This window comes from Bombina bombina, chromosome 1 (assembly GCF_027579735.1).
Source record: "Bombina bombina isolate aBomBom1 chromosome 1, aBomBom1.pri, whole genome shotgun sequence".
Classification (NCBI taxonomy): domain Eukaryota; kingdom Metazoa; phylum Chordata; class Amphibia; order Anura; family Bombinatoridae; genus Bombina; species Bombina bombina.
Window position 1 is genome coordinate 296,113,816 of NC_069499.1, and position 26,628 is coordinate 296,140,443.

General features: G+C 42.0%; 1 protein-coding gene across 3 annotated transcripts in view; it reads right to left on the reverse strand.

Annotated features, from left to right (window-relative positions):
• Positions 1-26,628, reverse strand: part of KALRN (kalirin RhoGEF kinase) — a 731,621-nt gene that overhangs the window by 303,653 nt on the left and 401,340 nt on the right. For all 3 annotated transcript variants that reach the window (XM_053698064.1, XM_053698061.1, XM_053698062.1), the window contains 2 exons: positions 16,725-16,996; positions 15,615-15,716 (listed from right to left, as the gene is read on the reverse strand). In XM_053698064.1, the coding sequence (XP_053554039.1) occupies positions 15,615-15,716; positions 16,725-16,996 (374 nt within the window). The remainder of the gene's footprint in view (positions 1-15,614; positions 15,717-16,724; positions 16,997-26,628) is intronic.

Below are 26,628 nucleotides of genomic sequence, written 5' to 3' on the forward strand. Positions count from 1 at the left end.
ATAGCTGATAGGTGGCAAGAGTAAATCTCTGCCCAGCAAATTATCTTTGAGACTTCTAACATCGCTAGGGAACTCCTTGTTCCCCCTTGATGGTTGATGTAAGCCACAGTCGTGATGTTGTCCGACTGAAATCTGATGAACCTCATTGTCGCTAGATGAGGCCAAGCCTGAAGAGCATTGAATATCGCTTAGTTCCAGAATGTTTATTGAAAGGAGTGACTCCTCCTGAGTCCACGATCCCTGAGCCTTCAGGGAGTTCCAGACTGCACCCCAACCTAGAAGGCTGGCATCTGTCTTTACAATTGTCCAATCTGGCCTGCGAAAGGTTGTACCTTTGGACAGAAGGACCCGAGATAGCCACCAGAGAAGAGAATCCCTGGTCTCTTGGTCCAGATTCAGTAAAGGGGACAAATCTGTGTAATCCCCATTCCACTGACTGAGCATGCATAGTTGCAGCGGTCTGAGATGTAGGCGTGCAAACGGCACTATGTCCATTGCCACTACCATTAAGCCGATTACTTCCATGCACTGAGCCACCGAAGGGGCGAGGAATGGAATAAAGAACACAGCAGGAATTTAGACGTTTTGATAACCTGGACTCCGTCAGGTAAATTTTCATTTCTACAGAATCTATCAGAGTCCCTAGGAAGGAAACTCTTGTGAGGGGGGATAGAGAACTCTTTTTCTCGTTCACCTTCCACCCATTTTGGAAGTTTGATGCCTGAATCTGGATGTCGTCTAAATAAGGGGCCACTGCTATGCCCCGTGGCCTTAGGACCGCCAGAAGCGACCCCAGAACCTTCGTAAAAATTCTTGGGGCTGTAGCTAACCCAAAGGGAAGAGCTACAAACTGGTAGTGCCTGTCTAGGAAGGCAAACCTGAGAAACCGATGATGATCTTTGTGTATCGGAATGTGCAGATAAGCATCCTTTAAATCCACTGTAGTCATGTATTGACCCTCCTGGATCATAGGTAGGATGTTACGAATAGTCTCCATCTTGAATGATGGAACTCTGAGGAATTTGTTTAAGATCTTTAGATCCAAAATTGGTCTGAAGGTTCCCTCTTTTTTGGGACCCACAAACAGATTTGAGTAAAATCCCTGTCCCTGTTCCTCCTTTGGGACTGGATGGATCACTCCCATAACTAGGAGGTCTTGTACACAGTGTAAGAATGCCTCTCTCTTTATCTGGTTTGCAGATAATTGAGAAAGGTGAAATGTCCCTTTTGGGGGGGGGGAGCCTTGAAGTCCAGAAGATATCCCTGGGATATAATTTCCAACGCCCAGGGATCCTGGACATCTCTTGCCCACGCCTGGGCGAAGAGCGAAAGTCTGCCCCCTACTAGATCCGTTACCGGATAGGGGGCCGTTCCTTCATGCTGTTTTAGAGGCAGCTGCAGGCTTTTTGGCCTGCTTACCCTTGTTCCAGGTCTGGTTAGGTCTCCAGACCGTCTTGGACTGAGCAAAAGTTCCCTCTTGTTTTGCATTAGAGGAAGTTGATGCCGCACTTGCCTTGAAGTTTCGAAAGGCACGAAAATTAGACTGTTTGGACCTATCCTGAGGAAGGGCATGACCTTTTCCTCCAGTGATATCAGCAATAATCTCCTTCAAACCAGGCCCGAATAGGGTCTGCCCCTTGAAGGGAATGTTAAGCAGCTTCGATTTTGAAGTAACGTCAGCTGACCATGATTTAAGCCATAGCGCTCTGCGCGCCTGGATAGCAAAACCAGAATTCTTAGCCGTTAGTTTAGTCAAATGAACAATGGCATCAGAAACAAAAGAATTGGCTAGTTTAAGTGCTCTAAGCTTGTCAAGTATTTCATCCAATGGAGTCGCTACCTGTAAAGCCTCTTCCAGAGACTCAAACCAGAACGCCGCAGCAGCAGTGACAGGCGCAATGCATGCAAGGGGCTGTAGGATAAAACCTTGTTGAATAAACATTTTCTTAAGGTAACCCTCTAACTTTTTATCCATTGGATCTAAGAAAGCACAACTGTCCTCGACAGGGATAGTAGTACGCTTTGCTAGAGTAGAAACTGCTCCCTCCACCTTAGGAACTGTCTGCCATAAGTCCCCTGTGGTGGCGTCTATTGGAAATATTTTTCTAAAAACAGGAGGGGGAGAGAACGGCACACCTGGTCTATCCCATTCCTTAGTAATAATTTCTGTAAACCTTTTAGGTATTGGAAAAACATCAGTATGCACCGGCACTGCATAGTATTTATCCAGTCTACACAATTTCTCTGGCACTGCAATTGTATCACAGTCATTCAGAGCAGCTAAAACCTCCCTGAGTAACATGCGGAGGTGTTCAAGCTTAAATTTAAATGTAGAAATATCAGAATCAGGTTGCATCATCTTCCCTGAGTCAGAAATATCACCCACAGAAAGAAGCTCTCTTCAGCTTCTGCATATTGTAAGGCAGTATCAGACATAGTTCTTAAAGCGTCAGTATGCTCTGTAATTCGTCTAACTCCAGAGCTATCTCGCTTTCCTCTAAATACAGGTAGTCTGGCTAATACCGCTGACAGTGTATTATCCTTGACTGCCGCCATGTCTTGTAAAGTAAACGCTATGGGCGCCCTGGATGTACTTGGCGCCATTTGAGCGTGAGTCCCTTGAGCGGGAGTCAAAGGATCTGACACGTGGGGAGAGTTAGTCGGCATAACTTCCCCCTCGTCAGATTCCTCTGGTGATAAATTTTTTAAAGACAGAATATGATCTTTATTGCTTAAAGTGAAATCAGAACATTTGGTACACATTATAAGAGGGGGTTCCACCATGGCTTTTAAACATAATGAACAAGGAGTTTCCTCTATGTCAGACATGTTTATACAGACTAGCAATGAGACTAGCAAGCTTGGAAAATACTTTAAATCAAGTTAACAAGCAAATATAAAAAACGGTACTGTGCCTTTAAGAGAAATACATTTTGTCAGAATTTGAAAAACAGTGAAAAAAGGCAGTAAATCAAACGAAATTTTTACAGTGTGTATAATAATCTAACAGAGCATTGCACCCACTTGCAAATGGATGATTAACCCCTTAGTTCAAAAAACGGATCAAAAAAACGATACAGACGTTTTTTAACAGTCACACCAAACTGCCACAGCCTTGCTGTGGAGCCTACCTTCCCCAACAAACGATTTTGGAAGCCTAAGAGCCCTTTAGAAATGTCCTGTAGCATTCAGGGAACTCCTGGATGTCTCAGTCTGTAATAGTTAATGCACAAAAAAGCACTAAACTAGGCCCCTCCCACTCATAGTAACACAGTGGAAAGCCTCAGGAAACTGTTTCTAGGCAAATTTAAGCCAGCCATGTGGAAAAAAACATAATTTATGCTTACCTGATAAATTCCTTTCTTCTGTAGTGTGATCAGTCCACGGGTCATCATTACTTGTGGGATATTAACTGCTCCCCTACAGGAAGTGCAAGAGGATTCAACCAGCAGAGTTGCTATATAGCTCCTCCCCTCTACGTCACCTCCAGTCATTCGACCAAGGACCAACGAGAAAGGAGAAGCCAAGGGTGTAGTGGTGACTGGAGTATAATTTAAAAAATATTTACCTGCCTTAAAAAACAGGGCGGGCCGTGGACTGATCACACTACAGAAGAAAGGAATTTATCAGGTAAGCATAAATTATGTTTTCTTCTGTTAAGTGTGATCAGTCCACGGGTCATCATTACTTGTGGGATACCAATACCAAAGCAAAAGTACACGGATGACGGGAGGGATAGGCAGGCTCTTTATACAGAAGGAACCACTGCCTGAAGAACCTTTCTCCCAAAAATAGCCTCCGAGGAAGCAAAAGTGTCAAATTTGTAAAATTTGGAAAAAGTATGAAGCGAAGACCAAGTTGCAGCCTTGCAAATCTGTTCAACAGAGGCCTCATTCTTAAAGGCCCAAGTGGAAGCCACAGCTCTAGTGGAATGAGCTGTAATTCTTTCAGGAGGCTGCTGTCCAGCAGTCTCATAAGCTAAACGAATTATGCTACGAAGCCAAAAAGAGAGAGAGGTAGCAGAAGCTTTTTGACCTCTCCTCTGACCAGAGTAAACGACAAACAGGGAAGACGTTTGTCGAAAATCTTTAGTTGCCTGTAAATAAAATTTAAGGGCACGAACTACATCCAGATTGTGCAAAAGACGTTCCTTCCTCGAAGAAGGATTTGGGCACAAGGATGGAACAACAATCTCCTGATTGATATTCCTGTTAGTGACTACCTTAGGTAAGAACCCAGGCTTAGTACGCAGAACTACCTTATCCGAGTGAAAAATCAAATAAGGAGAATCACAATGTAAGGCTGATAACTCAGAGACTCTTCGAGCCGAGGAAATAGCCATTAAAAATAGAACTTTCCAAGATAACAACTTTATATCAATGGAATGAAGGGGTTCAAACGGAACACCCTGTAAAACGTTAAGAACAAGGTTTAAACTCCATGGTGGAGCCACAGCTTTAAACACAGGTTTAATCCTGGCCAAAGCCTGACAAAAAGCCTGAACGTCTGGAACTTCTGACAGACGCTTGTGTAACAGAATGGACAGAGCTGAGATCTGTCCCTTTAAGGAACTAGCGGATAACCCCTTTTCTAAACCTTCTTGTAGAAAAGACAATATCCTAGGAATCCTAACCTTACTCCAAGAGTAACCTTTGGATTCGCACCAATATAGGTATTTACGCCATATTTTATGGTAAATCTTTCTGGTAACAGGCTTCCTAGCCTGTATTAAGGTATCAATAACTGACTCAGAAAAACCACGCTTTGATAAGATCAAGCGTTCAATTTCCAAGCAGTCAGCTTCAGAGAAGTTAGATTTTGATGTTTGAAAGGACCCTGAATCAGAAGGTCCTGTTTCAGAGGTAACGACCAAGGTGGACAGAATGACATGTCCACCAGATCTGTATACCAAGTCCTGCGTGGCCATGCAGGCGCTATTAGAATCACTGATGCTTTCTCCTGTTTGATTCTGGCAATCAATCGAGGAAGCATCGGGAAAGGTGGAAACACATGAGCCATCCTGAAGGTCCATGGTGCTGTCAAGGCATCTATCAGGACCGCTCCCGGATCCCTGGATCTGGACCCGTAGCGCGGAAGCTTGGCGTTCTGTCGAGACGCCATGAGATCTATCTCTGGTTTGCCCCAACGTCGAAGTATTTGGGCAAAGACCTCTGGATGAAGTTCCCACTCCCCCGGATGAAAAGTCTGACGACTTAAGAAATCCGCCTCCCAGTTCTCCACTCCCGGGATGTGGATTGCAGACAGGTGGCAAGAGTGAGACTCTGCCCAGCGAATTATCTTCGATACTTCCATCATTGCTAGGGAGCTTCTTGTCCCTCCCTGATGGTTGATATAAGCTACAGTCGTGATGTTGTCCGACTGGAACCTGATGAACCCCCGAGTTGCTAACTGGGGCCAAGCCAGAAGAGCATTGAGGACTGCTCTCAATTCCAGAATGTTTATTGGAAGAAGACTCTCCTCCTGATTCCATAGTCCCTGAGCCTTCAGAGAATTCCAGACAGCGCCCCAACCTAGTAGGCTGGCGTCTGTTGTTACAATTGACCAGTCTGGCCTGCTGAATGGCATTCCCCTGGACAGATGTGGCCGATAAAGCCACCATAAAAGAGAATTTCTGGTCTCTTGAATGGAATGAAGGACACGGCATGCACTTTGAAGTTTTGTTAACCTGTGTCAGGTAAATCTTCATTTCTACAGAATCTATCAGAGTCCCCAGGAAGGGAACTCTTGTGAGTGGAAAGAGAGAACTTTTCTCTTCGTTCACTTTCCATCCATGCGACCTTAGAAATGCCAGTACTATCTCTGTATGAGATTTGGCAGTTTGAAAGCTTGAAGCTTGTATCAGTATGTCGTCTAAGTACGGAGCTACTGAAATTCCTCGCGGTCTTAGTACCGCCAGAAGAGTGCCCAGAACCTTTGTGAAGATTCTTGGAGCCGTAGCCAGTCCGAATGGAAGAGCTACAAACTGGTAATGCCTGTCTAAAAAGGCAAACCTTAGATACCGGTAATGACTTCTGTGAATCGGTATGTGAAGGTAAGCATCCTTTAAATCCACTGTGGTCAAGTACTGACCCTCTTGGATCATGGGCAAAATTGTTCGAATAGTTTCCATCTTGAACGATGGAACTCCCTGTAAAAACATAAAATACAAAATCATTTATTGGAAAAAAAGAAAAAGCAAGAAGCATCCAAACTCTTTCCATAAAAACTACCAAACTTGGCATTCCCAGTTCAAACGCTAAAAACAATTAAAGACAAGTTATGTATAAAATAAATTAAATATTAGACCAATTTCTTTAATTAAAGGGACAGTCTACTCCAGAACTGTTTTTGTTTTAAAAGATAGATAATCCCTTTATTACCCATTCCCCAGTTTTGCATAACCAACAGGGTTATATAAATATATACTTTTTACCTCTGCAATTACCTTGTATCTAAGCCTTTGCAGTTTGCTGTTATGAAGAAAAAGGTAAGTATTTAAAAAACACAAACACTTAACTGTAAAGTTTAATGAATTAAAGTGCCCCTGTTAAAAACTGGGCAATTTCTCATTAAACTTTACATTCACTTTAAGTTGGATTTTGGAATTCTAGATTTGGGAATATGTACCTGTACTTGTTATAAAGCCCTCAACTGCACTGCTCCACCCTATATCTCAGATCTTGTCTCCAGATACTCTCCCTCCCGTCCCCTTCGCTCTGCTCATGACCTCCTACTCTCCTCCTCTCTGGTTACCTCATCGCACTCCCGTTTACAGGACTTCTCCAGACTGGCTCCCATCTTGTGGAACTCTCTGCCTCGCTCCACAAGACTCTCCCCTAGTTTTGAAAGCTTCAAGCGCTCCCTAAAGACTATATTGTTCAGGGATGCATACAACCTACGCTAACCTTACTTTATACCAGTTCCTCTCCTCCATTGCTATCCCCTGAACCCCCTTAGCATGTAAGCCTAAGAGTCCAGCTGATTGTAGATCACCTTCTTAAGAGCTGACTACAACAGTGCAACTCTTGGCAGGGCCCTCTACCCATTTGATCCCTATAATTGTTTTGTCGTACTCCGCATTTGTTTATAGCGCTGCGGAATCTGTTGGCGCTCTACAAATAACCGATAATAATAATAATAAAATAATGTATACAACCACTGCTTCTTAAAGGGATATTCCAGCCAAAATTGGAAACCACATGGGTGCATTTTGGTATTGAACAGAAGCAATTTTGTAATATACATGCATTAGCAAAGATGCTTCTAATAAAAGCTATAACTGTATAAAGAGTGTATTTAAATATGCACCGTGCACCAGCATTTTAAACACAGCATTAGCTTAGAGAGCCTAAGGTGCTTGTACCATCTGGTAATGACTCAATTTGTTAATTGCTGTCATTATACAAACCCCAGTGATGATCTGAGCAGCTTGCAGTATTTAAAATGTGGGTGCAGTAACAATATCTAGCTATGCTTCACATGCACGTGCAGAGAAAAATGTTAACACTAAAATAGTGATAACATTTACTAGAAGCATTTTTGCCAATATATGTTTCTTGCAAATATGTTTCTATTCAAAGATGTAATTAATCTATGTGCATTTAAATTTTGACTGAAATGTCCCTTTAACATCAGTTACCAGCAAGCCGGAAACTTTGGGGGTAGATTGCAGCATCCGCTGCTTAATAAATCTAATCCATTGAGTTTATTATGGCTTTAGGGTAACGCATGCTTTTTTAGTGAATGGGGGCTTGTTTTGCAGAGATTCCTTGTTATGTCATTGTGAGTTGCTACTGTGCCACCCCCTTGTCAAACAGATATATATTGAATATAAAACATATAAAACATTGAATATAAAACATATAAAAATAAGCAAATGTAGTAAGTAATGCAGAGGTAAACATTGTCTGTTTAACACAACTGAAAAGTATAACTAAATAAATGGAATATTTGATGAAGATATAAATATGCTAAAAAATAATAGTGGATATCATTTTATTTAACTAAATCGAAAACTGTTCATCAGCTGACACCACAGAGTGGTTGCCATTAATTTTAATTGCATTATTTTCAGCAGAGGGATTATTAATTAATTAATTAATACATATATTACAGTCTACTAGGAAGGTTGGACACATTTTTATCCAACCTAGTAGCCAGATAGAAATATGAGGAGTCAGGTATGACTTTTTTGTTTAAATATATGTTTTAAAAAAAAAAAAAACTAAAAAAACAAACAAAAGGAAAAACAGAATTTATGTTTACCTGATAAATTACTTTCTCCAACGGTGTGTCCGGTCCACGGCGTCATCCTTACTTGTGGGATATTCTCTTCCCCAACAGGAAATGGCAAAGAGCCCAGCAAAGCTGGTCACATGATCCCTCCTAGGCTCCGCCTACCCCAGTCATTCGACCGACGTTAAGGAGGAATATTTGCATAGGAGAAACCATATGATACCGTGGTGACTGTAGTTAAAGAAAATAAAATATCAGACCTGATTAAAAAACCAGGGCGGGCCGTGGGCCGGACACACCGTTGGAGAAAGTAATTTATCAGGTAAACATAAATTCTGTTTTCTCCAACATAGGTGTGTCCGGTCCACGGCGTCATCCTTACTTGTGGGAACCAATACCAAAGCTTTAGGACACGGATGAAGGGAGGGAGCAAATCAGGTCACCTAAATGGAAGGCACCACGGCTTGCAAAACCTTTCTCCCAAAAATAGCCTCAGAAGAAGCAAAAGTATCAAACTTGTAAAATTTGGTAAAAGTGTGCAGTGAAGACCAAGTCGCTGCCCTACATATCTGATCAACAGAAGCCTCGTTCTTGAAGGCCCATGTGGAAGCCACAGCCCTAGTGGAATGAGCTGTGATTCTTTCGGGAGGCTGCCGTCCGGCAGTCTCGTAAGCCAATCTGATGATGCTTTTAATCCAAAAAGAGAGAGAGGTAGAAGTTGCTTTTTGACCTCTCCTTTTACCGGAATAAACAACAAACAAGGAAGATGTTTGTCTAAAATCCTTAGTAGCATCTAAATAGAATTTTAGAGCGCGAACAACATCCAAATTGTGTAACAAACGTTCCTTCTTCGAAACTGGTTTCGGACACAGAGAAGGTACGATAATCTCCTGGTTAATGTTTTTGTTAGAAACAACTTTTGGAAGAAAACCAGGTTTAGTACGTAAAACCACCTTATCTGCATGGAACACCAGATAAGGAGGAGAACACTGCAGAGCAGATAATTCTGAAACTCTTCGAGCAGAAGAAATTGCAACCAAAAACAAAACTTTCCAAGATAATAACTTAATATCAACGGAATGTAAGGGTTCAAACGGAACCCCCTGAAGAACTGAAAGAACTAAGTTGAGACTCCAAGGAGGAGTCAAAGGTTTGTAAACAGGCTTGATTCTGACCAGAGCCTGAACAAAGGCTTGAACATCTGGCACAGCTGCCAGCTTTTTGTGAAGTAACACAGACAAGGCAGAAATCTGTCCCTTCAGGGAACTTGCAGATAATCCTTTTTCCAATCCTTCTTGAAGGAAGGATAGAATCTTAGGAATCTTAACCTTGTCCCAAGGGAATCCTTTAGATTCACACCAACAGATATATTTTTTCCAAATTTTGTGGTAAATCTTTCTAGTTACAGGCTTTCTGGCCTGAACAAGAGTATCGATAACAGAATCTGAGAACCCTCGCTTCGATAAGATCAAGCGTTCAATCTCCAAGCAGGCAGCTGGAGTGAGACCAGATTCGGATGTTCGAACGGACCCTGAACAAGAAGGTCTCGTCTCAAAGGTAGCTTCCATGGTGGAGCCGATGACATATTCACCAGATCTGCATACCAAGTCCTGCGTGGCCACGCAGGAGCTATCAAGATCACCGACGCCCTCTCCTGATTGATCCTGGCTACCAGCCTGGGGATGAGAGGAAACGGCGGGAACACATAAGCTAGTTTGAAGGTCCAAGGTGCTACTAGTGCATCCACTAGAGCCGCCTTGGGATCCCTGGATCTGGACCCGTAGCAAGGAACTTTGAAGTTCTGACGAGAGGCCATCAGATCCATGTCTGGAATGCCCCACAGTTGAGTGACTTGGGCAAAGATTTCCGGATGGAGTTCCCACTCCCCCGGATGCAATGTCTGACGACTCAGAAAATCCGCTTCCCAATTTTCCACTCCTGGGATGTGGATAGCAGACAGGTGGCAGGAGTGAGACTCCGCCCATAGAATGATTTTGGTCACTTCTTCCATCGCTAGGGAACTCCTTGTTCCCCCCTGATGGTTGATGTACGCAACAGTTGTCATGTTGTCTGATTGAAACCGTATGAACTTGGCCCTCGCTAGCTGAGGCCAAGCTTTGAGAGCATTGAATATCGCTCTCAGTTCCAGAATATTTATCGGTAGAAGAGATTCTTCCCGAGACCAAAGACCCTGAGCTTTCAGGGATCCCCAGACCGCGCCCCAGCCCATCAGACTGGCGTCGGTCGTGACAATGACCCACTCTGGTCTGCGGAAGGACATCCCTTGTGACAGGTTGTCCAGGGACAGCCACCAACGGAGTGAGTCTCTGGTCCTCTGATTTACTTGTATCCTCGGAGACAAGTCTGCATAGTCCCCATTCCACTGACTGAGCATGCACAGTTGTAATGGTCTTAGATGAATGCGCGCAAAAGGAACTATGTCCATTGCCGCTACCATCAAACCTATCACTTCCATGCACTGCGCTATGGAAGGAAGAGGAACGGAATGAAGTATCCGACAAGAGTCTAGAAGCTTTGTTTTTCTGGCTTCTGTCAGAAAAATCCTCATTTCTAAGGAGTCTATTATTGTTCCCAAGAAGGGAACCCTTGTTGACGGAGATAGAGAACTCTTTTCCACGTTCACTTTCCATCCGTGAGATCTGAGAAAGGCCAGGACAATGTCCGTGTGAGCCTTTGCTTGAGGAAGGGACGACGCTTGAATCAGAATGTCGTCCAAGTAAGGTACTACGGCAATGCCCCTTGGTCTTAGCACAGCTAGAAGGGACCCTAGTACCTTTGTGAAAATCCTTGGAGCAGTGGCTAATCCGAAAGGAAGCGCCACGAACTGGTAATGCTTGTCCAGGAATGCGAACCTTAGGAACCGATGATGTTCCTTGTGGATAGGAATATGTAGATACGCATCCTTTAAATCCACCGTGGTCATGAATTGACCTTCCTGGATGGAAGGAAGAATTGTTCGAATGGTTTCCATCTTGAACGATGGAACCTTGAGAAACTTGTTTAAGATCTTGAGATCTAAGATTGGTCTGAACGTTCCCTCTTTTTTGGGAACTATGAACAGATTGGAGTAGAACCCCATCCCTTGTTCTCCTGATGGAACAGGATGAATCACTCCCATTTTTAACAGGTCTTCTACACAATGTAAGAATGCCTGTCTTTTTATGTGGTCTGAAGACAACTGAGACCTGTGGAACCTCCCCCTTGGGGGAAGCCCCTTGAACTCCAGAAAATAACCTTGGGAGACTATTTCTAGCGCCCAAGGATCCAGAACATCTCTTGCCCAAGCCTGAGCGAAGAGAGAGAGTCTGCCCCCCACCAGATCCGGTCCCGGATCGGGGGCCAACATTTCATGCTGTCTTGGTAGCAGTGGCAGGTTTCTTGGCCTGCTTTCCCTTGTTCCAGCCTTGCATTGGTCTCCAAGCTGGCTTGGCTTGAGAAGAATTACCCTCTTGCTTAGAGGACGTAGCACTTTGGGCTGGTCCGTTTCTACGAAAGGGACGAAAATTAGGTTTATTTTTTGCCTTGAAAGGCCGATCCTGAGGAAGGGCGTGGCCCTTACCCCCAGTGATATCAGAGATAATCTCTTTCAAGTCAGGGCCAAACAGCGTTTTCCCCTTGAAAGGAATGTTAAGTAGCTTGTTCTTGGAAGACGCATCAGCTGACCAAGATTTCAACCAAAGCGCTCTGCGCGCCACGATAGCAAACCCAGAGTTCTTAGCCGCTAACCTAGCCAATTGCAAAGTGGCGTCTAAGGTGAAAGAATTAGCCAATTTGAGAGCATTGATTCTGTCCATAATCTCCTCATAAGGAGGAGAATCACTATCGACCGCCTTTACCAGCTCATCGAACCAGAAACACGCGGCTGTAGCGACAGGGACAATGCATGAAATTGGTTGTAGAAGGTAACCCTGCTGAACAAACATCTTTTTAAGTAAACCTTCTAATTTTTTATCCATAGGATCTTTGAAAGCACAACTATCTTCTATGGGTATAGTGGTGCGTTTGTTTAAGGTGGAAACCGCTCCCTCGACCTTGGGGACTGTCTGCCATAAGTCCTTTCTGGGGTCGACCATAGGAAACAATTTTTTAAATATGGGGGGAGGGACGAAAGGAATACCGGGCCTTTCCCATTCTTTATTTACAATGTCCGCCACCCGCTTGGGTATAGGAAAAGCTTCTGGGAGCCCCGGGACCTCTAGGAACTTGTCCATTTTACATAGTTTCTCTGGGATGACCAACTTGTCACAATCATCCAGAGTGGATAATACCTCCTTAAGCAGAATGCGGAGATGTTCCAACTTAAATTTAAACGTAATCACATCAGGTTCAGCTTGTTGAGAAATGTTCCCTGAATCAGTAATTTCTCCCTCAGACAAAACCTCCCTGGCCCCATCAGACTGGTTTAGGGGCCCTTCAGAACCATTATTATCAGCGTCGTCATGCTCTTCAGTATCTAAAACAGAGCAGTCGCGCTTACGCTGATAAGTGTTCATTTTGGCTAAAATGTTTTTGACAGAATTATCCATTACAGCCGTTAATTGTTGCATAGTAAGGAGTATTGGCGCGCTAGATGTACTAGGGGCCTCCTGAGTGGGCAAGACTCGTGTAGACGAAGGAGGGAATGATGCAGTACCATGCTTACTCCCCTCACTTGAGGAATCATCTTGGGCATCATTGTCATTGTCACATAAATCACATTTATTTAAATGAGAAGGAACTCTGGCTTCCCCACATTCAGAACACAGTCTATATGGTAGTTCAGACATGTTAAACAGGCATAAACTTGATAACAAAGTACAAAAAACGTTTTAAAATAAAACCGTTACTGTCACTTTAAATTTTAAACTGAACACACTTTATTACTGCAATTGCGAAAAAATATGAAGGAATTGTTCAAAATTCACCAAAATTTCACCACAGTGTCTTAAAGCCTTAAAAGTATTGCACACCAAATTTGGAAGCTTTAACCCTTAAAATAACGGAACCGGAGCCGTTTTTAACTTTAACCCCTTTACAGTCCCTGGTATCTGCTTTGCTGAGACCCAACCAAGCCCAAAGGGGAATACGATACCAAATGACGCCTTCAGAAAGTCTTTTCTAAGTATCAGAGCTCCTCACACATGCGACTGCATGTCATGCCTCTCAAAAACAAGTGCGCAACACCGGCGCGAAAATGAGGCTCTGCCTATGATTTGGGAAAGCCCCTAAAGAATAAGGTGCCTAAAACAGTGCCTGCCGATATAATCTTATCAAAATACCCAGATTAAATGATTCCTCAAGGCTAAATATGTGTTAATAATGAATCGATTTAGCCCAGAAAAAGTCTACAGTCTTAATAAGCCCTTGTGAAGCCCTTATTTACTATCTTAATAAACATGGCTTACCGGATCCCATAGGGAAAATGACAGCTTCCAGCATTACATCGTCTTGTTAGAATGTGTCATACCTCAAGCAGCAAGAGACTGCTCACTGTTCCCCCAACTGAAGTTAATTGCTCTCAACAGTCCTGTGTGGAACAGCCATGGATTTTAGTAACGGTTGCTAAAATCATTTTCCTCATACAAACAGAAATCTTCATCTCTTTTCTGTTTCTGAGTAAATAGTACATACCAGCACTATTTTAAAATAACAAACTCTTGATTGAATAATAAAAACTACAGTTAAACACTAAAAAACTCTAAGCCATCTCCGTGGAGATGTTGCCTGTACAACGGCAAAGAGAATGACTGGGGTAGGCGGAGCCTAGGAGGGATCATGTGACCAGCTTTGCTGGGCTCTTTGCCATTTCCTGTTGGGGAAGAGAATATCCCACAAGTAAGGATGACGCCGTGGACCGGACACACCTATGTTGGAGAAATAGGAGCTAGGGGTAAAATTCTAGACACAATGTCTCCTAGGTTACCAGAATTAGTCAAGTCCTGTGCAAGTGCCATAAGGTTGGCCTTTTTGTGATTTGTTCCCAGTAGAGTTTCTTTTTTTTTTTTTTTTAAATACTTTAAAGGTTTGATATGCAGAAACTTTTATAAACAGCAAAGAGAGGTGTGGCTGTATTACTGCAAATTGTGCTTGGAATTACACCAATGAAGAAGCCTAATCAATGTGTGTAGTATTTTTGGGGCCTTGGGAAAGTTAGTACAATACCAGAACATCAATAAATTACTCCATATGCCTTGTTTAGCGGTAAATGCTCAACCAAGACCAGGAAGCCCAAATGAAGTATACTTTTGCCTTCAGTTACATCTATAATGCAAAAGTAGCAATCAGCACAATGCATTTGCATGAACTGGTACTAAAATTATAGGTTACTGTATGTTATGTAATATTTTTAGCTATAATTGGCAAATGCCTTTGCTTTAGCAATTTTGTCACTTTCGTTTTAGTAAAGTAGGTAGACCTAGTTTTGCCTTGATGACTACTTTATATAATATCTATTTTTTTAAAGAAACTAAATACAATTATGTAAGATCAGACAAGGTAAGAACTAGAGATATCCTTCTCGCTTCAATTAATACATGTCATAGGGGCATTTAATCATCTGCAATCTGATAACTGAGACATATAACCTATTCAGAGCTTTTGTCCAAACGATACTTGACTTTCTCCTCTTAAATATGCTCCCAGTAATCCAATTTACCGTACCTGCTAAAGTGTATTAAATTGTTTATAAATAGCTCTTCTACCTTTATTTTGCTATTTGAAATAGCAGGTTTTGCCTGTTGTATCCCCATCTATACTAAACATTTCAGTACGCAAGTACTGGTTATAGAAATGCTGTATCAACAAAACAAGTTTAGATTAAATCACACACCCAGTGGAGGGTGGGACAGAGAGGTATTAAAGGTTAATTTTCCATTGTTCTTGATATGTATTGGTTTCACTGTATATACAGTAAAAGATAAGGACAATTGTGTGTGTATAGATGGGTGAGATAAAAAGATCTGCTCTGCCTTCAAGCTCATCTCATTTAATTGGGTTGTGGTTTCAGTTAGCAAAAACAGCAAATTCATATAAAAAGTAAACGTGTGCTCCCAGTGTAGTCAGCTACAGAGCTGTAAGAAGAGGATGGCATGCTTGTCTCAGATACTGTTCTGTGTAACAAGGATTCCAGGGCTGCACTATAATACACGGTTATAATCCTCTCTGAAATAAACATACACTACAGAGGATTTAACATTGTGACCTAGCATACACTCATTTGCCAGAAGCTGCTGTAATTAATGAGGCAATTTCTGAGGGTGTAAGCTTCACACGTGGACACTCCTAACACCAGTAGACCTATAACTTTTCAATAGGAGCATGACATGGTTGTTAATATTTAACATGCATGTAAATCTTTATATAGCATACAGATCTCATACCTTGTCATCCTGCGTGGGATCATTGTCAAAAATCTTCATTGGTGGAGGGAGTGGAGTGTGTGAATCATCATCTGGTTCCTCATCCCATCCTTTCTTCCCCTTCTGAAATATCAAAGCCAAATTTTACATAAAGTCCCAGCAACACAGCAAACATTTAGCAATGTTCACCTCCAGATTAGAGACTATTATATTAGACGTACACAACGTGACTACTTAAATGACCCATGTGATCATCTACCTTCTTATTTAAACTAACAACTATGTTATTTCCCTCACAGATAGCCCTGTATTAGCTGATCATTTCTGTACAGATATTCTAGCTGACTTTCCCTGAACTTTACACCACTTCTACACGTTTCCCTTGTGCATTATGCTGTATCCTTTAGAGCAGGTCATTGAGTCTATGCCCCCCCCTCTATCATCTGTCTTCAAATCTATGTGCACTAGCACATACATAAGCCTTCTTATACCCTCTGATTCTCAGAGGAGTTACACAATGTACTCTGCACTCTACATGTTAAAACTGTGAAACACTCTCTGCTTCTGCTGTAGCCTGTAACCAACAGATTGTTCTAGCTCTATGCACTAAACAGAAAGTTTACTATGCTCTACACAAAAGGAAGGCTCTTGCTCTACACTGTAAGCATTCAGAGCACAATCCATTAATGCTATAAACACACATAGGCTTTCCCTTTGTACTCTAAACACAGATTAGTCTCAATCTATAGTCTAATCATGCAGAGTACTTTCTTGCACTCCCTCTATACTGTGTGCATACAGAAAACCTTCCCTCTAAGCTACTGCTGTTCAGCATGAAGAACAGGAGACACATTGCAGGGCACCAGTGTATTTATCTGGTCCCTCATTATGCAGCACTGGATTCCTTTCTCTCTGATAACAATGACAATGTTTCTTGGTCTGAACATAAATATGTTTGTGACACATCTCTATTAACAATTGCCCATTTAAAGTTTATTCATACAAGTACATATAACTTAGTATTGATTAAAAACATGTTCACAACTGTTTCTTTGAAAAATTTGAACAAAGTTCTAGCTCCCTTTAAGAGGGTAAATGAGGGGCAATGTGTCCATGACGCCAATGTCTCACCTCATCAGCGCTATCCCCCTGGAGATTGGTCTCATCACCAGCTCGGGGAGAGCCCAAATTACGACCATCCCTTTTCTTCTGCTTTTTTATATTACTGTCAGCTTTTCCACTGTTTAATCGCCTCACTGGACTTGTTAGCCACTTCTTCAGAGTGTTGGTAGAGCGTTTGGGTCCTGGTGAGCTCTGAATGGAATTCAGAGATGGTTGAGGCTGAAGATTGGCCACAGAATCAGACTTCCCTCCATTTTCACCAGTTGAGACGGAAAAAGCATCTAAAAACACAGATATGTTTTACTACAAATACTTTATATAGACTGAGTATTTCAAGGAACTTGAAAGTGATGCATTAACATAGTTAGTATAATTCAGACATCTTATTTAAAAGTGCATGTTTAGCTTTTGCATCTGTTTCAAAGGAAAAAATAAATAAAATTATATATATATATATATATATATATATATATATATATATATATATATATATACATACACACACATACATACACACACACACACACACAATATACAGCTGGAGTAACTGATGCTGGGCACAGACTTATGTGAGTATGTTAGGCAGTCTTTCCAGATGCAAAGGGAGAGTTTTTGAGTTAAATAAAATAATACATGTAGTAAAGCACTGAGGCGCTCAAACAGCAGCATGGGATCTCAGAGCCTCCAGAAGCAGCTCATCTCTGGACCTAACAATAGCCAAGGCCACCCAGGAATGGACACTGTACACCAGATCAGGGAGATGATGGTCCTGCTTTGCAAGCCACCTTGGTGCAGTTTATATCCTGATGGAAGCAGTTGTATTGGTACCAGCATCTCCATGATCCGGTGTACGGTTTTCATTCATTAGCAGCCTTGGCAGGTCCAGAGGTGAGCTGCTTCTGGAGGTTCTGAGATCCCATGCTGCTGTGCGAGCACATTGGTGCTTTACTACATATGAGTGGGATTTATTTGTGCTACTGTAATTTCCTCGATTTGCTCATACCACACCATGAGACACCTTTGTTGTATTGTTTTATATTAGATGCCAAGTGTGGTCAACCTTGTTTACAAAGAACTGCCAGTGGTGGGAAGAATTATATGAGAAGATGGATTTGGAAAACCAGTTCATGTTGTTGTACGTCATATATTATTTTTTGGCTACTTTTTGTCTTTATTTATTTTAGTTTTTTACCCCATTAATATATATATATATATATATATATATATATATATATATATATATATATATATATATATAATTTTTAGTCTCTGAATTACATTATATTCTTTTTGGCAGTTTTTGTAGCTTGAGTAATACAGCCTTACCTGACTGACTATTAATCCAACCTTCCTGTATAAAAATGAGAGCAATAGACAGCTTGTGCAAAAAGTATTATTTAATTTTATAACACCAAATATGCACCTTTTAAAAAATACACTGATTGACAATAAATGTTGCAGGAAGGGAAATTATGCATTTACTTGCATTTTTGTTACCTATTAAAGTGAAAGTAAATCCTAGCGTTTTACAAACGCTAGGATTACTATTGAAACAAATGACAGATGAAGGGTGAGTGCCAACTTTTGAGCTGGAAACAGAGAGGCAGAATGTGGGGGGGGGGGGGGGAAGAATTATGTTTAAAAGGACCACAAGACTTTCAAGTTACCTCCCCAGTTAGGAATTATTCAAAACTACTTATGATCATGGACAGACATCAGAGTCAAAAATTAAGTTTATATCAGAAAGCTCTCAATATGGATGTAAGCTAACAACAACTGATATTTCTGGCAATTACTATAATACTGGTGGGATATGGCTGATCTGCTGGATGGCAATTACTGGAATTCAGGTGGAATAAAATTATTAGAATAAAACATAATTAATATTTAATAAAAGAAAGAAGATGTAGGGGAGGAAGACAAACAGTGAGGTAAGTCCATCTGAATGAATTAGGAAAACTACTACAGATACAGGTAAAGGGAAGAAAATAAATGAAATATAAGATATATTTTTTTTAAGATTTTCTTTTTTTATATACTTTAATTCCACTATTTCAAGCCAAGCCTACACCAACCTCTGCTGGCTTTAGAATGGAAGCATTTTCCTCTGAGCAGCACGCAGAGTGAGAGCAGTTAAACATACAATCTAGCTACGCAAGTTGCGCAATACTACGCAACGTGCGTAAGGAGATTGTAATTTAACTCCTCCTCCATCGGTTTTCACTGATGTCCAGCCGTGCACTGTAGAAAGTTGTGGCACGACGGGGGTTGACACCATCAGAGGAGATTAATTCCTGCTTGATAGTGTCAAGGACCACTAACATCTTCTCGTGGACCACATAGAATGCACACAGAAGCTGCTTACAATTAATACAAATATATGGGGGGGGGGCTATAAATAGAATAGATACTCATTAAATACTATTGGTATAGTAAAAAACAAAAACAAGTAGGTGCACAAACACATACCCAAACTAAATAGGTGCATATACACAATAACATTGTTATATAGATTAGATTACAGCAATTATACACATACGGCTAGATTACAAATTTTGCGGTAAGAGCTGATCGGTACTCACTTGCAAGTTATTGTCACCGCTCACCTCCCTACAGCGCTGGTATTACAGGTTTACAAAAACCCGCCGTTAGCAGGCAATATTGCAGCGTAAAGCAAAATTGAGCTCCATACCGCACTCCAATACCAGCGCTGCGGTGAGCTGGTTTTACGTGCTTGCGCACGATTTCCCTATAGACATCAATGGGGAGAGCCGGCTGAAAAATAGCCTAAGAAAAGTTATGTTTACACCTAACACCCTAACATGAACCCCGAGTCTAAACACCCCTAACCTGCCGCCCCCGACATCGCCGACACCTACATTACACTTATTAACCCCTACTCTGCCGCACCAACATCACCAACACCTACATTATACTTATTAACCCCTAATCTGCCGCCCCCAATGTCGCCGCCACCTACATTACACTTATTAACCCCTAATCTGCCGCCCCCAATGTCGCCACCACCCACCTACACTTATTAACCCCTAATCTGCCTCCCCTAGCATCGCCGCCACCTACCTACATGTATTAACCCCTAATCTTTTGCCCCCAACGTCGCCGCCACTATACTAAAGTTATTAACCCCTAACCCTAACTTTAATGTAATTAAAATAAATCTAAATAAAACCTTCTATTAATAACTAAATAATTCCTATTTAAAACTAAATACCTATAAAATAAACCCTAAGATAGCTACAATATAACTAATAGTTACATTTTATCTATCTTAGGTTTTATTTGTATTTCACAGCTAAATTTGTATTTATTTTAACTAGGTAGAATAGTTAGTAATTAGTTATTAACTATTTACTAGCTACCTAGCTAAAATAAATACAAATTTACCTGTAAAATAAAACCTAACCTGTCTAACACTAACATCTAACCTTACACTACAATTAAATAAATTACATTAATTAAATACAATTAACTAAATTACAAAAAAAACACTAAATTACACAAAATAAAAAGAAATGATCAAATATTTAAACTAATTACACCTAATCTAAGAGTACTATAAAAAAAAAAAGCCCCCCCCCAAATAAAAAAAAAAACCTAGCCTAAACTAAACTGCCAATGGCCCTTAAAAGGGCCTTTTGCGGGTCATTACCCTAAAGAAATCAGCTCTTTTACCTGTAAAAAAAAAAAAACATAATTTATGCTTACCTGATAAATTCCTTTCTTCTGTTGTGTGATCAGTCCACGGGTCATCATTACTTCTGGGATATTATCTGCTCCCCTACAGGAAGTGCAAGAGGATTCACCCAGCAGAGTTGCTACATAGCTCCTCCCCTCTACGTCACCTCCAGTCATTCGACCAAAGACCAACGAGAAAGGAGAAGCCAAGGGTGTAGTGGTGACTGGATTATAATTTAAAAAATATTTACCTGCCTTAAAAAACAGGGCGGGCCGTGGACTGATCACACAACAGAAGAAAGGAATTTATCAGGTAAGCATAAATTATGTTTTCTTCTGTTATGTGTGATCAGTCCACGGGTCATCATTACTTCTGGGATACCAATACCAAAGCAAAAGTACACGGATGACGGGAGGGATAGGCAGGCTCATTATACAGAAGGAACCACTGCCTGAAGAACCTTTCTCCCAAAAATAGCCTCCGAAGAAGCAAAAGTGTCAAATTTGTAAAATTTGGAAAAAGTATGAAGCGAAGACCAAGTTGCAGCCTTGCAAATCTGTTCAACAGAGGCCTCATTCTTAAAGGCCCAAGTGGAAGCCACAGCTCTAGTAGAATGAGCTGTAATTCTTTCAGGAGGCTGCTGTCCAGCAGTCTCATAGGCTAAACGAATTATGCTACGAAGCCAGAATGAGAGAGAGGTAGCCGAAGCCTTATGACCTCTCCTCTGACCAGAGTACACGACAAACAGGGAAGACGTTTGTCGAAAATCCTTAGTTGCCTGCAAGTAGAACTTGAGGGCACGAACTACATCCAGATTGTGTAGAAGACGTTCCTTCTTTGAAGAAGGATTTGGACACAAGGATGGAACAACAATCTCTTGATTGATATTCCTGTTAGTGACTACCTTAGGTAAGAACCCAGGTTTAGTACGCAGAACTACCTTGTCTGAGTGAAAGATCAGATAAGGAGAATCACAATGTAAGGCTGATAATTCAGAGACTCTTCGAGCCGAGGAAATAGCCATTAAAAATAGAACTTTCCAAGATAACAATTTTATATCAATGGAATGAAGGGGTTCGAACGGAACACCCTGTAAAACGTTAAGAACTAAGTTTAAACTCCATGGCGGAGCAACAGTTTTAAACACAGGCTTGATCCTAGCTAAAGCCTGACAAAATGCCTGGACGTCTGGATTTTCTGACAGACGCTTGTGTAACAAGATGGACAGAGCTGAGATCTGTCCCTTTAATGAGCTAGCCGATAAACCCTTTTCTAAACCTTCTTGTAGAAAGGACAATATCCTAGGAATCCTAACCTTACTCCAGGAGTAATCTTTGGATTCACACCAGTATAGGTATTTACGCCATATTTTATGGTAAATCTTTCTGGTAACAGGCTTCCTAGCCTGTATCAGGGTATCAATAACCGACTCAGAAAAACCACGTTTTGATAAAATCAAGCGTTCAATTTCCAAGCAGTCAGCTTCAGAGAAGTTAGATTTTGATGTTTGAATGGACCCTGTATCAGAAGGTCCTGTCTTAGAGGTAGAGACCAAGGCGGACAGGATGACATGTCCACTAGATCTGCATACCAAGTCCTGCGTGGCCATGCAGGTGCTATTAGAATCACTGATGCTCTCTCCTGTTTGATTTTGGCAATCAATCGAGAAAGCAGCGGGAAGGGTGGAAACACATAAGCCATCCTGAAGTTCCAAGGTGCTGTCAAAGCATCTATCAGAACCGCTCCCGGATCCCTGGATCTGGATCCGTAGCGAGGAAGTTTGGCGTTCTGGCGAGACGCCATGAGATCTATATCTGGTTTGCCCCAACGTCGAAGTATTTGGGCAAAGACCTCCGGATGAAGTTCCCACTCCCCCGGATGAAACGTCTGGCGACTCAAGAAATCCGCCTCCCAGTTCTCCACTCCCGGGATGTGGATTGCTGACAGGTGGCAAGAGTGAGACTCTGCCCAGCGAAATATCTTTGATACTTCCATCATTGCTAGGGAGCTTCTTGTCCCTCCCTGATGGTTGATGTAAGCTACAGTCGTGATGTTGTCCGACTGAAACCTGATGAACCCCCGAGTTTTTAACTGGGGCCAAGCTAGAAGGGCATTGAGAACTGCTCTCAATTCCAGAATGTTTATTGGCAGGAGACTTTCCTCCTGACTCCATTGTCCCTGAGCCTTCAGAGAATTCCAGACAGCGCCCCAACCTAGTAGGCTGGCGTCTGTTGTTACAATTGTCCAGTCCGGCCTGCTGAATGGCATCCCCCTGGACAGATGTGGCCGAGAAAGCCACCATAGAAGAGAGTTTCTGGTCTCTTGATCCAGATTCAGAGTAGGGGACAAGTCTGAGTAATCCCCATTCCACTGACTCAGCATGCACAATTGCAGCGGTCTGAGATGTAGGCGTGCAAAGGGTACTATGTCCATTGCTGCTACCATTAAGCCGATCACCTCCATGCATTGAGCTACTGACGGGAGTTGAATGGAATGAAGGACACGGCATGCATTTAGAAGCTTTGTTAATCTGTCTTCTGTCAGATAAATCTTCATTTCTACAGAATCTATAAGAGTCCCCAAGAATTGAACTCTTGTGAGAGGAAAGAGAGAACTCTTCTTTTCGTTCACTTTCCATCCATGCGACCTTAGAAATGCCAGAACTAACTCTGTATGAGACTTGGCAGTTTGAAAGCTTGAAGCTTGTATCAGAATGTCGTCTAGGTACGGAGCTACCGAAATTCCTCGCGGTCTTAGTACCGCCAGAAGGGCACCCAGAACCTTTGTGAAGATTCTTGGAGCCGTAGCCAATCCGAATGGAAGGGCTACAAACTGGTAATGCCTGTTTAAGAAGGCAAACCTTAGATACCGGTAATGATCTTTGTGAATCGGTATGTGAAGGTAAGCATCCTTTAAATCCACTGTGGTCATGTACTGACCCTTTTGGATCATGGGTAAGATTGTCCGAATAGTTTCCATTTTGAACGATGGAACTCTTAGGAATTTGTTTAGGATCTTTAAATCCAAGATTGGCCTGAAAGTTCCCTCTTTTTTGGGAACCACAAACAGGTTTGAGTAAAACCCTTGTCCTTGTTCCGACCGCGGAACCGGATGGATCACTCCCATTAATAATAGATCTTGTACACAGCGTAGAAACGCGTCTTTCTTTATTTGGTTTGTTGACAACCTTGACAGATGAAATCTCCCTCTTGGGGGAGAGAATTTGAAGTCTAGAAGGTATCCCTGAGATATGATCTCTAGCGCCCAGGGATCCTGGACATCTCTTGCCCAAGCCTGGGCGAAGAGAGAGAGTCTGCCCCCCACTAGATCCGGTCCCGGATCGGGGGCCCTCGGTTCATGCTGTCTTAGGGGCAGCAGCAGGTTTCCTGGCCTGCTTGCCCTTATTCCAGGACTGGTTAGGTTTCCAGCCTTGTCTGTAACGAGCAACAGCTCCTTCCTGTTTTGGTGCAGTGGAAGTTGATGCCGTTCCTGCTTTGAAATTCCGAAAGGGACGAAAAATAGACTGTCTAGCCTTAGCTTTGGCTTTGTCTTGAGGTAGAGCGTGGCCCTTACCCCCTGTAATGTCAGCAATAATTTCTTTCAAACCGGGCCCAAATAAAGTTTGCCCCTTGAAAGGTATATTAAGTAATTTGGACTTAGAAGTTACATCAGCCGACCAGGATTTTAGCCACAGCGCCCTACGTGCCTGAATGGCGAATCCTGAATTCTTAGCCGTAAGTTTGGTTAAATGTACTACGGCCTCCGAAATGAATGAATTAGCTAGTTTAAGGACTCTAAGCCTGTCCGTAATGTCGTCCAGCGTAGCTGAACTAAGGTTCTCTTCCAGAGACTCAATCCAAAATGCTGCCGCAGCCGTAATCGGCGCGATGCATGCAAGGGGTTGCAATATAAAACCTTGTTGAACAAACATTTTCTTAAGGTAACCCTCTAATTTTTTATCCATAGGATCTGAAAAAGCACAGCTATCCTCCACCGGGATAGTGGTGCGCTTAGCTAAAGTAGAAACTGCTCCCTCCACCTTAGGGACCGTTTGCCATAAGTCCCGTGTGGTGGCGTCTATTGGAAACATCTTTCTAAATATTGGAGGGGGTGAGAACGGCACACCGGGTCTATCCCACTCCTTAGTAACAATTTCAGTTAATCTCTTAGATATAGGAAAAACGTCAGTACTCACCGGTACCGCAAAGTATTTATCCAACCTACACATTTTCTCTGGTATTGCAACAGTGTTACAATCGTTAAGAGCCGCTAAGACCTCCCCTAGTAATACACGGAGGTTTTCCAATTTAAATTTAAAATTTGAAATATCTGAATCCAATCTGCTTGGATCAGAACCGTCACCTACAGAATGAAGCTCTCCGTCCTCATGCTCTGCAAGCTGTGACGCAGTATCAGACATGGCCCTAGAATTATCAGCGCACTCTGTTCTCACCCCAGAGTGATCACGCTTGCCTCTTAGTTCTGGTAATTTAGCCAAAACTTCAGTCATAACAGTAGCCATATCTTGTAATGTTATCTGTAATGGCTGCCCAGATGTACTAGGCGCCATAATATCACGCACCTCCCGGGCGGGAGATGCAGGTACTGACACGTGAGGCGAGTTAGTCGGCATAACTCTCCCCTCGCTGTTTGGTGAAATTTGTTCAATTTGTACAGATTGGCTTTTATTTAAAGTAGCATCAATACAGTTAGTACATAAATTTCTATTGGGCTCCACCTTGGCATTGGAACAAATGACACAGGTATCTTCCTCTGAATCAGACATGTTTAACACACTAGCAATAAACATGCAACTCGGTTACAATCTTATTTAACAAAAACGTACTGTGCCTCAAGAAGCACTAAACGATTAAATGACAGTTGAAATAATGAACTGAAAAACAGTTATAGCATCACACTTTAAAAACAACACAACTTTTTAGCAAAGGTTTGTTCCCATTAGTAAAATAACACTAATTAAATTTTAAACATAAAAATTACAGAGCAACGTTTTAAATCACAGTCACTATATAAGTCTCACAGCTCTGCTGAGAGAATCTACCTCCCTTCAAAGAAGTTTGAAGACCTCTGAGTTCTGTTAGAGATGAACCGGATCATGCAGAAAATACAAGAGTAACTGACTGGAAATTTTTGATGCGTAGCAAAGAGCGCCAAAAACGGCCCCTCCCTCTCACACACAGCAGTGAGAGAGAAACGAAACTGTCATAATTAAAACAAGCAAACTGCCAAGTGGAAAAATAATGCCCAAATATTTATTCACTCAGTACCTCATTAATGCAAACGATTCTACATTCCAGCAAAAACGTTTAACATGAAAAATACCTATTAAAAGGTTTAATGTACTTTTACAGAGTAATTCCGGTGAAATACCATCCCCAGAATACTAAAGTGTAGAGTATACATACATGTTCATTATAACGGTATGGCAGGATCTTTTCATCAATTCCATTCAGAAAATAAAAACTGCTACATACCTCAATGCAGATTCAACTGCCCGCTGTCCCCTGATCTGAAGTTTTTTACCTCCCTCAGATGGCCGAGAAACAGCAATATGATCTTAACTACTCCGGTTAAAATCATAAGAAAAACTCTGGTAGATTCTTCTTCAAACTCTGCCAGAGAGGTAATAACACGCTCCGGTGCTATTGTAAAATAACAAACTTTTGATTGAAGTTCTAAAAACTAAGTATAATCACCATAGTCCTCTCACACCTCCTATCTAGTCTTTGGGTGCAAGAGAATGACTGGAGGTGACGTAGAGGGGAGGAGCTATGTAGCAACTCTGCTGGGTGAATCCTCTTGCACTTCCTGTAGGGGAGCAGATAATATCCCAGAAGTAATGATGACCCGTGGACTGATCACACATAACAGAAGAAATACAAACAGCCCCCCCAACAGTAAAACCCACCACCCACACAACCAAACCCCCCAAATAAAATCCTAACTAAGAAAACCTAAGCTCCCCATTGCCCTGAAAAGGGCATTTGGATGGGCATTGCCCTTAAAAGGGCATTTAGCTATTTTTCCGCCTAAACCCTAAGCTAAAAATAAAACCCACCCAATAAACCCTTAAAAAAAACTAACACTAACCCCCGAAGATCCACTTACAGTTTTTGAAGACCGGACATCCATCCTCAACGAAGCCGGGAGAAGTCTTCATTCAAGCAGCAAGAAGTGGTCCTCCAGATGGGCAGA